The 13,458-nt window shown below is 37.3% G+C and overlaps 2 protein-coding genes across 3 annotated transcripts; one reads left to right on the top strand and one right to left on the bottom strand.

Moving 5' to 3' along the window:
- The first annotated feature begins 3,439 nt into the window (after positions 1 to 3,439).
- On the top strand, positions 3,440 to 8,692 carry LOC145779227 (protein FRG1-like). The gene is made up of 8 exons (XM_082590763.1): positions 3,440 to 3,563; positions 3,922 to 4,052; positions 4,637 to 4,778; positions 5,027 to 5,141; positions 5,735 to 5,839; positions 6,701 to 6,817; positions 7,407 to 7,495; positions 8,312 to 8,692. The coding sequence occupies exons 1-8, from the start codon at positions 3,502 to 3,504 to the stop codon at positions 8,346 to 8,348; spliced, it is 798 nt and encodes a 265-aa protein (XP_082446889.1). The 5' UTR covers positions 3,440 to 3,501; the 3' UTR covers positions 8,349 to 8,692.
- LOC145779228 (copper transport protein ATOX1-like) lies at positions 8,525 to 11,879 on the bottom strand. Of its 2 annotated transcripts, none has more exons than XM_082590765.1 (3): positions 11,771 to 11,879; positions 9,850 to 9,934; positions 8,525 to 9,021 (listed from the first exon to the last, which is right to left on the bottom strand). In XM_082590765.1, the coding sequence occupies exons 1-3, from the start codon at positions 11,774 to 11,776 to the stop codon at positions 8,897 to 8,899; spliced, it is 216 nt and encodes a 71-aa protein (XP_082446891.1). In that variant the 5' UTR covers positions 11,777 to 11,879; the 3' UTR covers positions 8,525 to 8,896. The 2 variants fall into 2 exon arrangements, with proteins under 2 accessions (XP_082446891.1, XP_082446890.1); XM_082590764.1 differs by lacking the exon at positions 11,771 to 11,879 and adding an exon at positions 10,389 to 10,954.
- Positions 11,880 to 13,458: the final 1,579 nt, after the last annotated feature.

The raw sequence follows: 13,458 nt of genomic DNA, 5'->3' as shown, positions 1-13,458 counted from the left end.
GTCCTTGATATACAAAGCTTCTTGAGTTACACAAAGCTTCTTTTCTATGGTGGAGAATCATTTACATTACATATGAAATCAATAGCAAAACATATGAAATCAATATTATAATAATAAAGAAGAAGAAGCTGCTATACTAACAAGTGTTTTTTTCTACCCCAAAGCTGGGGTAAAAAAAATTCAGGTATTTTGTGCATAATTTTCAAACCAGTTAATGGATTTAAAAAAATTCATTGGGGGATGATAGACATACATGATCTGTATATTGTGACCAACTTTAGTGGTCATACTTGATGGTACCCGGTCAGTTGGTCGACAGACATTTGGTCGACAGGACAATTGGTCGACAAGACAATTGGTCGACAGGACGTTAGGTCGACAGAAAGATTCATTTTAGGGTTAGGGTTAGTTAACTAACCTTAACCCTAATTCTAACCCTAATCTTAACCCTAAAATGAATCGTTTTGTCGACCTAACGTCCTGTCGACCAATTGTCTTGTGGACCAATTGTCCTGTCGACCAATTGTCTGTCGACCAATCGACCGTACACCATACTTGATAAGCTAAAAAATCTAGAACAACCTTTGTGAAAAAAATTTTTTTTTCCCCACTTGCCTATAGTCGAAAACATCAAAAAATGACTTTCAAAGAAAACGGCATTTAAAATCACCCATTAAAACACAAGCTACATAACTCACATTTATCAGTGCTGTAAGTTTTGACAGAAAGACATTGAATAGAGTCAAAATTTTACCATATTTGGAATCCTGATAAAAATTTACTACTTTTTAGGAATAATACCGTATATATAATTACAGTATTATATATATATATATATATATATATGATATATTACTTAGGCATCGATTTTTTCTTAGAAAAGAGGAATTCTGGGTGGGCGAGAGTTTTCAAACAGATTTCATTGAATGAGTTTTGTATATGTTTGCAAATTCGCAATGATTCAGTTTTCGAAATTAGCATATTTTTACTTCGGCAAAAACGTTGTTTAGGCCAAACGGCAAAAGTTGAAATTGCCTCGGCAATTGCTGTGAACACTTAGTAGGAAAAGATTATACTAAAAGATGTAAAACGAGAAGCGAAAAATATACTAGAGTAGTCTATCACGAACGCATTGTTTGATTTGTTGTGATGTAATGATACCAAAAGTAGTGATAAAGCGAGCAACGCGATACGCACGCTGTTACGTAATTCACGTTAAAAAACTCACGGGGAGGAGGAAAGTAAGTTAATTTTGGGTTGATTCAACGTTCGAGTCAGCACAAATCGATTTAATTTTCTCGGCGGGTTATATTGCGTAACAACAATGCTCAATAAGAAATTTACGCTTGTTTTACATTAATTCGACATCTAGTACCGTTGAATTATCATAAAATAACGTTAATTGCTCAACCAGGTACAGGTAACATATCAAGAGCTCCTTGCGAGAAGACTGCCTCGATTTACGTAAGCTTATAAGCCAACATAATTTCGGCACAATTGGGACACTGCGAGCAACACAAAGTCTGTGTGATAAACTAGTCAGAATCGGTATCATCAGATGCTGCATCAGCTGGACAAGATAACAGAAAGCGAGGCGCAACAAGGAGTAGATGCTTACAATAATTTGACGTAGAAATCAATGCAAATAGGGTGATATTTCTATAAAAGATTCTCCCAGCTGGGCACGTTTCTAAGCGCCGGCGAAGTAGGAAGTAACCTAAATAAAACATCCAGCAATAGTAAGATTGAATCAACATCCTAGTCTGGTGTAGTCTAAGAAAATTAGTTTTTTCTTGTGGTCCTTACAATCACCTCGGTAATTGCCGACGGTAATTTCGAAGAGTGTGGTTTACTGGTTAGTCTTTCTCACAAAGACTGCGTTTAGCGTCGCCGCAGCAATTAGGCTAAGCTTTAATTGGTTGGATGTTTTCTTTCTTGCACCTTGTGATCTTATGAGCGCTGCTAAATTATTAACAAACTTCTTTTTTGTTTTCCTTTGCGACCTAAAAAGCGCGTGACTCGGGACCTGTTATCTTTAAAGTGGCGCCTTCGGATTTGCTGCATTTTCATTTGTAAAAGCAATTGTGTCAGTACGTCTTTAGTTTGTATCAGTTATTTTATTGTCATGTTCATTATGATGTCATATTCACATTCTCTTACGCTGACCGGGAACTGAAGTTTGATTGTGACGTAACCAAAGTGAGACCATTCGGAAAAAAGATCAAACGTGGCTTTCTCTCACTAGGAATTGCCAGCTGTGGCAGTTGCCGTAACAACAACAATGTAGTGAGTACCCCATTTTTTCAACGCAGCGTTGTTGCGGAATTGCTTTGTTCTGTCGGATACCTAGCGAGAGACATAGCGTAAAAAAAGAAGTTGCGCTGCAGTTGGTTGGATAATCCAGCGTTTAAGAAAAACGGAAATAATTGTAACAAACACTTTATAAGTGTCATGAAAACAGGGTGAGCGAAACATTTTGCCCACTCTATTTCGACGCCTATGATATATTATATACAAAAAAAACATTGATAAAAAAATTATTTTCATCAGGGGTGTCCCCTTAATAAGTTTTTGACAAAACCATTAGGAACCTGTTAAACCTGTAACTTTTAGACCAGTGATGTCAGATGCTTACACTTAGATCTATCAATTGGAATTTGAAAATCTTTTTAGTCATTTCTGTATTTTTGAGTTGTACCAAAATAATTGATGTTTTTGCTCAAGAACTTTCAATATATGTTTATTCTCCTGAGGTTTGATATTTAATTAATGAGTTTACTTACAAACATTATGTTTTCGTGAGTTTACCTGTAATGCAACTTTGTTATTTCTGTCACTTCCTGGTTTATAAAGTTAATTGTAATAAACTTCCCATACAAGAATGGAAATGGTCATAATAAATGTTGCGCGATATTCTTACACAACCCAAAGATTATTTTGGCAGTTTCTTGTATGATATATATAAGAAGAGTTTGATTTTACATTGCATTAAATATCTTCATTGTTTATTTTAACTCTTCCATGTTAGATCTTATAGTAGATTAGTTAGTAGTTCCATAGGAGAAGTAGATTGTAATAACAATACAAATGTTTTGTTGCTATGGAACAGTTGCACATGCTTTTATGACAATGTTTGATAAACAATAGGTTTTTGTTTGTCTATTGTATAATACAGTGATAAAACCTGCTTATATCAAGAGTATCCTAGTCATGCCTGACTGCACGGTTGGCGAGCGTCTGAAGAACGTGAAATGTCTTACTATTGATGATGTTGTTTAAATTGTTGCATTGACTGATTTTCCATAAAAAATAATGCAGTGGCTGTTGGAAATACAGTACCCCAAGTGTATTTTACAAATGCTGTGTTTTTCATACTGACACATGTAGCGAATAATAGCGGTGACAATACGGTCAATAACTTTTGTTACATTTCTTGCATAGATTAAAAAGTTATCATATATAGTTTAGATTTGTTTTCAAGTGAAACTATCTTAAAACTCAATGAGTGACTATCAAAAAGTAAAGACTGCAAAACTGGTCTTCAAAGGAGAAAAGAGAAAAAAGTAAGCACACCGAAGGGACATGATGTACAGCAAACCTTTTACTACAGATACCCACACTACAACCCACTACAGATACCAATGGATTTCTTATCATTAATTTGTTTAAAACATTGCTACCTGTGAGAAAACTTTGTTTGAAACTTAAGTTTGACGCCTATACCTTTGAACAGCTCACATATTCAGTCACATTGCATGATAAATTAATTCTAAAGTTTGTTTTTCATAGTTGAATAAGTTGAATTGTTTTGTTGAAATTTTGAATTTTACTTCCATGATGCAATTCCCGACAGCAACAGATGTCCATGGTGGATTTAACTTTAAGATCCAATATCCCTTCATCAATATTTTGATCTTCCAGGCACAAAGATAAAAAGAAGCATAAGAAGCAGAAGTTAGACGAAGGAGAAAAGTTGAGAAGAGAAGAAGACGAGAAAGACACAAAATCCCATGGAGGATGGTGGAAAGCTTCAAAAATTGAAGAGTTTAAAGGTGAGGTTGCGACGTGGCGAGTTGTATCGTTTTGTCATAGCTGTAGTGCTGTGTAACTATATAGCATACATAAAACTGGACATTATCTGCTCTGAAGTAAACATTTTCATTTTTTTTGTGACACATGAAATGTCAGTGAAGTGTTACAACAACTTTTGCTGTCTGTGTTTTTTCTTTAAACAGTTGCTTTTTGGTAAATGACAAAACTTGAATAAATTTATAATTCTGACACCATCTCACTAATTATTTCCATGAGCCTTTGTGTAGAACGATGTTGGCTTTCAGCATCTTCATACTTTCATTTTTAATAAATTTAACGAACTATTTTAACAAACTATTTTATTTGATATTTACGTGGATCCCTTGTGGACTTGACGCCCATTTAAGGTTAAAAAGTGTCGCAAACCCCTCTTTTTTAATTTTTATTTTATTTGAAATATTAAATTTCCAATAAATCAACAAAAATGTGCATAATTCCATGTTGAGGGGGCACTGGAAAGCGGGAATGCTGAACATCATTGTTTAGTCGGCCTGTATATCCAGCGGCGTGGTATAGTCACAGGTTTTGTGTTTTGTTGATTCAGGAACGATCGCCATTGAGATGGGAAAGCATGTTTATGTTTCCGCCATGGATAATGGAATGTTCACCCTTGGCGCCCCACGACCCCAAGGGGAAGGCCCTGATTTACCAGAACAGTTCACTTGCATTGTTCTATCCGATTCCAAGTATGAAATAAGAATGCACTCATACCACTAACCGATTAATTTTTTACTCCAATCTTACCAAGTTTCGTCTAGCTTTAGAATGAGTGACGTAATGATAATTATCTCCATAGCATTACCACATTTCACGTTACAACAATTGATTCTCGGATGATTTTCACTTTGTCTGTGAATGCATTATTACGCAATATTGAATACAGTTGTGTAACATTGGTATTGTTTCAACTTTCAACTGACTATCGGCATTGCAGGATAGCCTTGAAGACCGGGTTTGATAAATACCTGACGGTGAATCGACAGAATAAAGTGACTGGTGTCAGCGACGCCATCAGTGCTAAGGAACAATGGGAGCCTGTGTTCCAGGAGGTGAGAGTTGGATCGATGAGATGAGAGTTAAACATCTACGAGGATTTGCTTGAATCTACGCGTTGGAAACGGCAATTATTCCTGCTGGCTCAAAATTTAGCTGGTTTATCATTAAATGCAAATGAAAATAGTAAATAATTCACTGCTCGACTTTTTGTTTGTTTTATTATCTTTATCCTGCATTGCGGGAAAGCGGACTTGAGCGCTATGCATCGGTGTACGCCTTCCGACGTACAGCTGACCCACGCTGCAGCCGACGGCAATGTCTGTTTCCGGTTGTCTACTCTACTTCATCATAAAACTTATGACTTAAATTTGGTACTACCCATTACTCGAAATCGATCACTGGGCAATTATCGTAATTATAGGCAATTATCGTAAAGTTTCTTGTCCAGAGAAACAACAGCAAGTGCGGGTGGCTGGAGTCGAACATGCAGGCTCTCGAATGCGAGCCCAACGCGCTAACCACTCGGCCACTGCTGCCACTTGTAACGACGTGGCCTACAATTCGACTTTCTTACGATTTTCTGAGAAGATGCATTTTAGGAAATAAGCCTGGAAGTATTTTAAAGTTGTGGTTTTATTCTTGTCAGGGCAAGTTGGCATTGATGGGACCGAATGGGTGCTTCGTTACTTGCAACATGGAAGGCGACATTGAAGCTACCAGCCGAAGTGCTGGAAAAGACGAGATGGTTCAGGTGAACTGATCTGGACCAATGAACCTATAACTTACATGTTACGTCACTACAGGCCAAACTTTGTCGATTTGGTGTCCACCAGAGCTGGATCAATTACACGTATTTCAGTTCAATTTCACCATGAAAATTATTAATTATATTACCGTACTATTACATTGTTTTAAAATTACAAAATTACTTTCAAATATAATTAATTAATTACTAGTTTTTATTGATCTAAAAATGCAAAAAAAACTTTATATTTTAAATAAATTGACTTTATTGACGAAATGAATTCTAGACCAGCGTTCTTCAACGTTTCTGCCATCGCGGAATCCCCAATAACAAAAGTTTAGATTGAACCAACAACGTTCATGTTGATGGCACAACAATGAACAAGAGACGCAACAACTACCAATGTTTGTTATTCGGTTATTGACTGCACTCAACTTCTTGTTTAACCAACTAGCAACGATTATGCAAAAGCGAAAGTCAATTTATTGCATAACTGGCTTAGAGTGTGAATGCGCTCGGTGATCTAAGAATTTAGAATAACGCACGAAATCAATTTTCTTGAAAAACGAGCAGCCCTCTTTAAAACTCTGTTAAAGAGCACTGTTCTATACGATGTGATTTTTGCGTTTTGATTTTTGCTACGTAACCCGTTGATGACAAATAATAATGACGTGCTGATGAAAAGCCATTGTAGCAACATTGATATCTCAGTGTTAGCTTCCCACAGCAGTTGTCCCTGGCCGAGATTGTCGTCAAATTATCAGCTTATCATGGTGAAAGTAGAGGTGGCACAGCACAAGATGTCCACTGTCACTTCTGTCACAGTGGACTATCGATGCGCGGCTGCAAACTCTTCTGTCTGTTTAGGTTCGTTCCAACAGCGAGAGAGCATCAAAGAAAGACGACAGACCCACAGAAGAAGCCTCTGCAAACAACATGAAAGAGTGTGAAGTTAACTATGTGAAGAAGTTTCAGAGTTGGCAGGTGTGCATGGGGAGGGGAGCTAAACGGGGGTCTGCCGCCCTTGTTCTCGCACCAAACCCTTCTGGCAGTCTGAGACAAATGACTTCGCTTATGCTACCAACTTGACCTGGTGTTTTAATCGCTTTATTCTGGTTTGACCCAACTCTAATGCGTGCTGTTGAGCAGCTGCACTCACTAGGTGGATGAATTTACAAACAACACTTTGAGTCCAATCGAAGACTTGAAAACATGTTTGCCTGTATCCAGGAGCCTCCATAACTAGGTTTGCGATGTGTGGCGCTTTAAATAATATTGTGACGGAAATATTTGACGACATCGCATAACTAACAACACGAAATTCTTTTAATGAGTTTATCGATTGGAACAAAATTTGGACAAAGATATTTATGTACTGTACATTGCACATTTACGCATGTATAGCGTCCACCTGGGATAAAATTCATCGTCTTCGTGTTGATACGGCTTTTGATAAACTAGATGCTGAGCTATTCCAGCGTTGTCCATGTCGTACGGAGTCTCAAGCTTTTCTTGATCGGCTGATTGGTTCATTTTGTAAAACGTTTGATAATGTGACGTCACGTTGTTTCAGGATCACAAGCTGCGCGTCAACAAAGCGGAAACGAGCGGTTTGGATTCCGCTAAGGATTCGGGAAATCTACACGAAACGCTGTTGGACAGGTCTGTATTTGAACTGTAGTCCCACGTGCGAGCACTTCAACCCCAACGGGAATTCCTGATCTAGATTTCACTTTAAAATAATTTACCATTTGAAAGTTTTCAAAACAGTCGCTTTGAAAACTGAGAGGTGAAACGGTTATACGCCTTTCAAACTTCTGCGTGTTTCGCATTAACCCATGCTGGTTGATTTGCGAAGGCATGTATTTCAGAAACGCGAGTGCTAAACCCCGTTAGCTCAGTGGTTGCACTCCCGACTAAAATTCAAGCGGCGCTGGTTCGGCTCTCGGGGTGTGCGCTTGAGCAACGCATTTCACGACTGCTCTCTATACAGCGGCACCTAGTGGATGGAGTAATTCTCCGGCAACAACACTTCAACAATCGGAAACTTCACTCTGTCAATCTCGGTAACCGGCCCTGCGCCAAGAGCCCCTACAAGTATGCGAAACTACCAGGAATGACGTATCAAAGCTTTGTCAGTCCGACGACAAAGATTCAAAACCAACCAAACTGGCGGAAATATTTACAGCAGCCAATTGGTATCGTTACGGTAACCTACTATTATCGCACAAGGACAAGGTAGTAACCGAATCTCCAGGTTCATCACTTGTATTGTAAAAGCTTTAACCCGTTCATTTAACCATTGATGAAGTGATGGCTGCCATGGGCCCTGGTGGTTGGCTCGTTTGCCACCGATAACTACTTGCAATTGTCTTGTGGTTAACTGCATGTATTTTTAAAATTCCATCCGTTTTTATTTATTGTGATTAAGACATACAACGCACTCCCTGCAGAGTTTTAAGTCTTAACATGTTCCAGGCGATCTAAAATGAAATCGGATCGATATTGCATGTAAATAGATGACGGGCGCGGATAAGCGGATGGATAGGAACGACGGAGAGCGGATAACTCAGGAAACGCGGCAGAAACAATAGCTATCTCTTATTCCGTCATCTACGTGATAGTTTTCTTCTCGATGCAGATGTTCTGATGACAAATGATGAACCCTCGACACGAAAGACAAAGCACAAATTGTGACATCATATAAACTTTATTGCTTCACTGCAGCACGGCTGTCATGACAAAGCGCATTAACACAAGCAAAAAAAGATAGCGTGTAATAATGGAATACAAATACTAATGTGAACTATATACCATGATGATTCCAAAAATTAAGTGTAATATATATATGTTCTAGCACCAGTGAGGTTTGCTTGAAGCTTAAGATTAGTTGTTGAAAGCAAGCTCGATGAGTAATAATTAATCATTGAAGTAAAACCTTCCATTGCGCGAAGAATTTCGCGTGGTAATGATGAATTGATGATAATCTCTAAAACAAACGAATGAATGAGGACGATAGGTCACATTGACAGTGTCTTCATGAATGAGTGATGCTCCAGTGTTTCAATGGGAACCGATGTAAGTAACTGCCTTGCCGGATTTCTCCAGCATCGTCGTTAACTCTTCTTTGGATTTGTCTGACGTAATTGTCACTTTCTTGCTTCCTAAATCCACGTTGAACTTTGAACCTATAACGTCATATCAAGCTTTACTTCGTGTTCGTGATGCTTACCGCTACTTTTACGAAGTCATCGTCATGAAGGAAGCAACTACCACAGCAAAGTGATTATGCTATATACAAGCACACAAACTAACAGGGAAAGGTGGTAAAATCCTTGTAACCTTTAAATTTAATTCAAGTGAACACTTGTTGAGGTAGTAAGAAACATGTTGTTTGCACGCGCACAAAGTCTAACGAATTGTCGCCTCAGCTACCTAGCTAACTCGGTAATTCTATCTGCGAGCAAGCACTTCCGTCTGATTTGGATGTGAGGTTTTCACAACGTCACTCCGTAAAGTGAAGTTCCTAACCATTCTTCTTCCCACAAGCACAACTCCGCTGCCAGACATTAGAATTGCCGGCTACATCACCGCATGGTGAGAACTCTGGCTCGACGTTCGAAAGGACGTCGGTTCGACACCCCTCAAGAGCATGCGGCTGTATCTTTGGCAGGACACTTAAAGGCATGCCTAAGGTGGACACGAAGATTGGCTTGAATACCAGTCCATTTAATATGAATCTTCAATCACCGAGCGCAAGCTGGGATGCGACGGAAAAAAAGCACTGGTACGGCACAACCATTGAATCAAACGCAAAGTACACGGTTCACAAGAGATATTTACATTGCCACAAACTTTTCAATCTTTTGTGTAGTGTTGTTCAATGTTCAATTGTGACTAAAACCAGTCTAATGCAGAATTTACTGTCATGTTACTGCATCAGTTACTTGCGTTAGCAGATTGCTTATAAATAAGAACCTGTTGGTCTGATGCAAATGTACAATAATAATGCTCACCCTCTTCAAGCTTTTTTGTCAATATTCTGGTCACAGCACCAGAACATCCTTCGCAAGTCATCTCTACTGTGAACTCATGTGTTGTCTGCAATAGAAATATTGAATCAAGCGGAATTCATTATGCATATCTTTAACTGATTTTTGCATTTTGAACCAACTTTGAATGCAAGCTAAGTGTATGTTAAGGAAAAAACAAAGTCTGTTTCAATCTGTTGTGTTTCAATCTGTCAACAGATTTACAGAATCTAGAAGTTTGTTGGGTATTAAATATTTTTCAATAAAATTTAGTGTTTTGATACAACATGAGATATGATTCTTATTACTGTAGGCCATTACAAAACAATATCATAAAAATGTTACCATCAGGACTACATCAGGAATGTTACCAAGTTGTACCAACAGATTTTTATAATGGATAATCCAATTGGTGTGATTAATTAGCCGGCAATTCAGTCAAAAATGCATCAGTACATACACTCTGTTGTAAACTTTATGTTCAAGTAATTTTGTTACCACAAACATTTCGCATATATACTTACATTCCCCATTATAATAATATACCACTACCCAGTGCCCTAACATAATAGCTTATTGAATACTGAAAAGTTTGGGTGTTCATCAGGACAATTACCGTTTCTAGCACTAGTTGAAGCAATAAACCATCACGTTTGTTAGGCACGTGGAAAAGGCAAGTTGTGGAAGAAAGCAGCAAGGTGAGCTTAACTAGAGAGGACGCGTTAGACAGATCGATGTGGAGGCAGGGTGTGAAGGCAATTGCGGCATTTGGAGATGAATCCGGCCACCCTTGGTAACGGGGACATCACCGGATTAAAACTGGACTACTGCTACTACTTTGTTGTTAATTGTACTTTCAATTTCATCAGATGAACGTTGCAACTAGTGCTAGAAACGATAATAGCTTATTTTTGTGTTTCTAACATGATATAATTGCTAAGTTAGGGAACGTTCAAATATTACGTAACGCCTTCGAGGGGGAGGGGGGGTTTATGCAAAGCGTTACGTTAGCGTCACATCGGGGGGGAGGGGGTTCAAGCAAAACATTACGTAACGCTTTCGAGTACGGAATGGTAGTTTTTTGTGCTGAAATCGTAGTGAAAAAGCGTTACATGGGGGAGGGGGGGATTGAAAAAAGCGTTACGTTGGCGTTACATGGGGGAGGGGGGGTCAAAAATTCGGAAAAAAAGCGTTACGTAATATTTGAACGTTCCCTTAACACAACGCAAACTCAACGTTGGTAGATAACACAACACTGGTACATAGCAAGGTATCCACAATTGCAAATAGTCTTGGGCATCAAAGTCATGGTAACAATTTTACCACTTCCTACACATTATAACAAGTTAAATAAAATTTTAGCATAACCAACAGTCAGTCAGTTTGTTTATTTGTCACAAACATGAAAAGAATACAAAATATGCAATAATCTGCTGTGTGTCATATGACGAGGAGACTGCAAAAAGACCAAGCGGCCATCTAGTCAGCAGCCACCTCAAGCAAGGTGATGTAAGTCTAAATAACATGATACACAATAAATACACAAACAATCATACAAAAAATCAAGCATTTGCTGATATAGATACACATGTTTTTATGAAGCAAAAAAACTAAAAACCTAAGCAGGTTTACTACCATGCTACTGCATGAATTAATTGTGGAGTTTAAGAGATATCAATTGACAAGTTTAATCAGTAAAAATCCAAAGAGGTTTTTTAATCAGTAACGTGTACCAAAGAGGTGAGCATTGAGCAAATAGAATAATGTAATTATATATAGACAAAACAGTTATTATTTATACAGTGTCGTTTAAATCTGTTGTACAGCACACAACATTGAGTGAACAACCACAACAGGGTCTTCGATACACAAAAATTACAGGCTTGAAATATTCTTACAAACTTACAGCCATTGTCTTTTCAAGGCAATATTATGTAAATTTTCTTGAAAAAATAGTTAACAGTGATGCAAATTGCAAAACCTGTTTTTAAACATCATCAATAAAATTGCACATATGCATTAGTTGTGCGCTAGACAGTAAATAGATGCAACTTCCAGAATTAACATTATAAAATGATCTTAGTTATTGTCATGAGGTTATTGTCATGTCTTCTGCTCTCTAATTGCTTGTTATAGAGATTTGGTTTTGTTAGGTGATTTGCATTATCTATATTAACAACTAGATTTGTCACTTTATTTTTTAGTCAAATTTCTATTTCTAGCCGAAACTACTAGGCCACTGAACTGGTATTGGAAGGTCTTTTCCTCTCCAAATAATGTTCACAACTTATGGCTGGTTTGTTAAACATACGATTAATGTTTACAGCTTAGTAATCCATAGGCCAAGTAATCAAGCTAGCTGTACAGTAGCAGTTGCATTCAAACGTTTTGGTTAAAAACAACTGTAGTTACCGGAAAGTTTGTAATCAAAATCATTTTTTCTTGTTTTTAGATAGAGTAGGTTAACTAACAGAATTGATTTGTTTGGTATTTTCTAAAATTCTGGCAAGCCTTTATGCTAATTATTATCAGACTTTCTTAAACTGTGATATCTCAAATACTGAAATTGGATAATTATGTTGATTTACATTAAATTATTTAAAGTAAGAGCATGTGGCCAAGTGTGGATTTCAGACTTCTTAATTTGAAAGCCTCAACATTCTCTGTCTTTTTCCTGACTCTGCTATGTTATGCAAAGTGGTGTTGTTTTGTTTTTTTCGCTTTAATGGTTGGAAATAAAACATGAAATTGAATCTCTACAGTATGATACAGTACATATCACTGGAAAAAAAACAAGATCTTTCCAAGAAATTGCCTAGATCTAAAGTTGCCTTTTCTCCGAACCTTGTTCTCCACCATTACTCTTAAACCTCTGTAAAACAAGCAAATGGCGTTTCAAAGCTGAAATGTGGCTACAACACCGTTTTCACCAACGACACCACCTAGAAAAACTGCAAGATTTCTCGATTTGATAAGAATTGGCAACTCTTCTCCTTTAAAACTTTCCAGAGTTTCCAATCAATATTTTATTACATTTTTATAAGGGTGCAAAGAAAATTCCGGTGAAAATGAGAAGTTTATGTTCATTATTGTAAATGCAATATTACAATAACCCACCTTGTTTACCCTGCGAAAAACATTACATTGAAAATAATACCTTTTCAACAATTCAGTTCAGTTCAACCGCTTTCTTTTGTTGGTTTTGTTCCCGTAAACTATTCTATTGGTAACTTTATCATTGCTGTTGTTTACCGACAAAGAAAAATAAATTGAATTGAATTCAGTTCAGTTTGATTTTATTTCTGACCATCACAACGAAAAAACAATATATGACAAACATAGCAGAGGTCTAGAAAAAGGTAGAAGATACTTTCAATAAAATAACTGTGTTAAAAGTGACAGTTTCTACGTGGTTTCTACCGAACAAACTTGAAACAACTTTTAATTATATCTTTAAAATCTTGCAGCCCATATGAAACTAGGAAAATTTATCGTTTTCTGTCCGAATTAGATTGAATAACAGATGCCACTTGGCAATTCTGTTAATTTTTATTTTAATTTCTTGTAGGAATGCATGAGTCGGTGTGAGATTGA

This window comes from Aplidium turbinatum, chromosome 11 (genome assembly GCF_918807975.1).
Source record: "Aplidium turbinatum chromosome 11, kaAplTurb1.1, whole genome shotgun sequence".
NCBI classification, from domain to species: Eukaryota; Metazoa; Chordata; class Ascidiacea; order Aplousobranchia; family Polyclinidae; genus Aplidium; species Aplidium turbinatum.
The sequence above is the reverse complement of the archived record's forward strand: the minus strand, read 5'-3'. Positions and strand labels throughout refer to the sequence as shown.

Bases quoted from the DNA above. Each gene is read 5' to 3' on its own strand.
- LOC145779228 (XM_082590764.1), bottom strand. The intron at 9,022-9,849 runs GTGAGCATTATT...ATGACGTTATAG, and splicing joins GACAAAAAAGCTTGAAGAGG to GTTCAAAGTTCAACGTGGAT.
- LOC145779227 (XM_082590763.1), top strand. From the start codon at position 3,502: ATGAGTGACTATCAAAAAGTAAAGACTGCAAAACTGGTCTTCAAAGGA. The intron at 5,142-5,734 runs GTGAGAGTTGGA...TATTCTTGTCAG, and splicing joins GGGAGCCTGTGTTCCAGGAG to GGCAAGTTGGCATTGATGGG. The intron at 7,496-8,311 runs GTCTGTATTTGA...AACATGTTCCAG, and splicing joins CACGAAACGCTGTTGGACAG to GCGATCTAAAATGAAATCGG.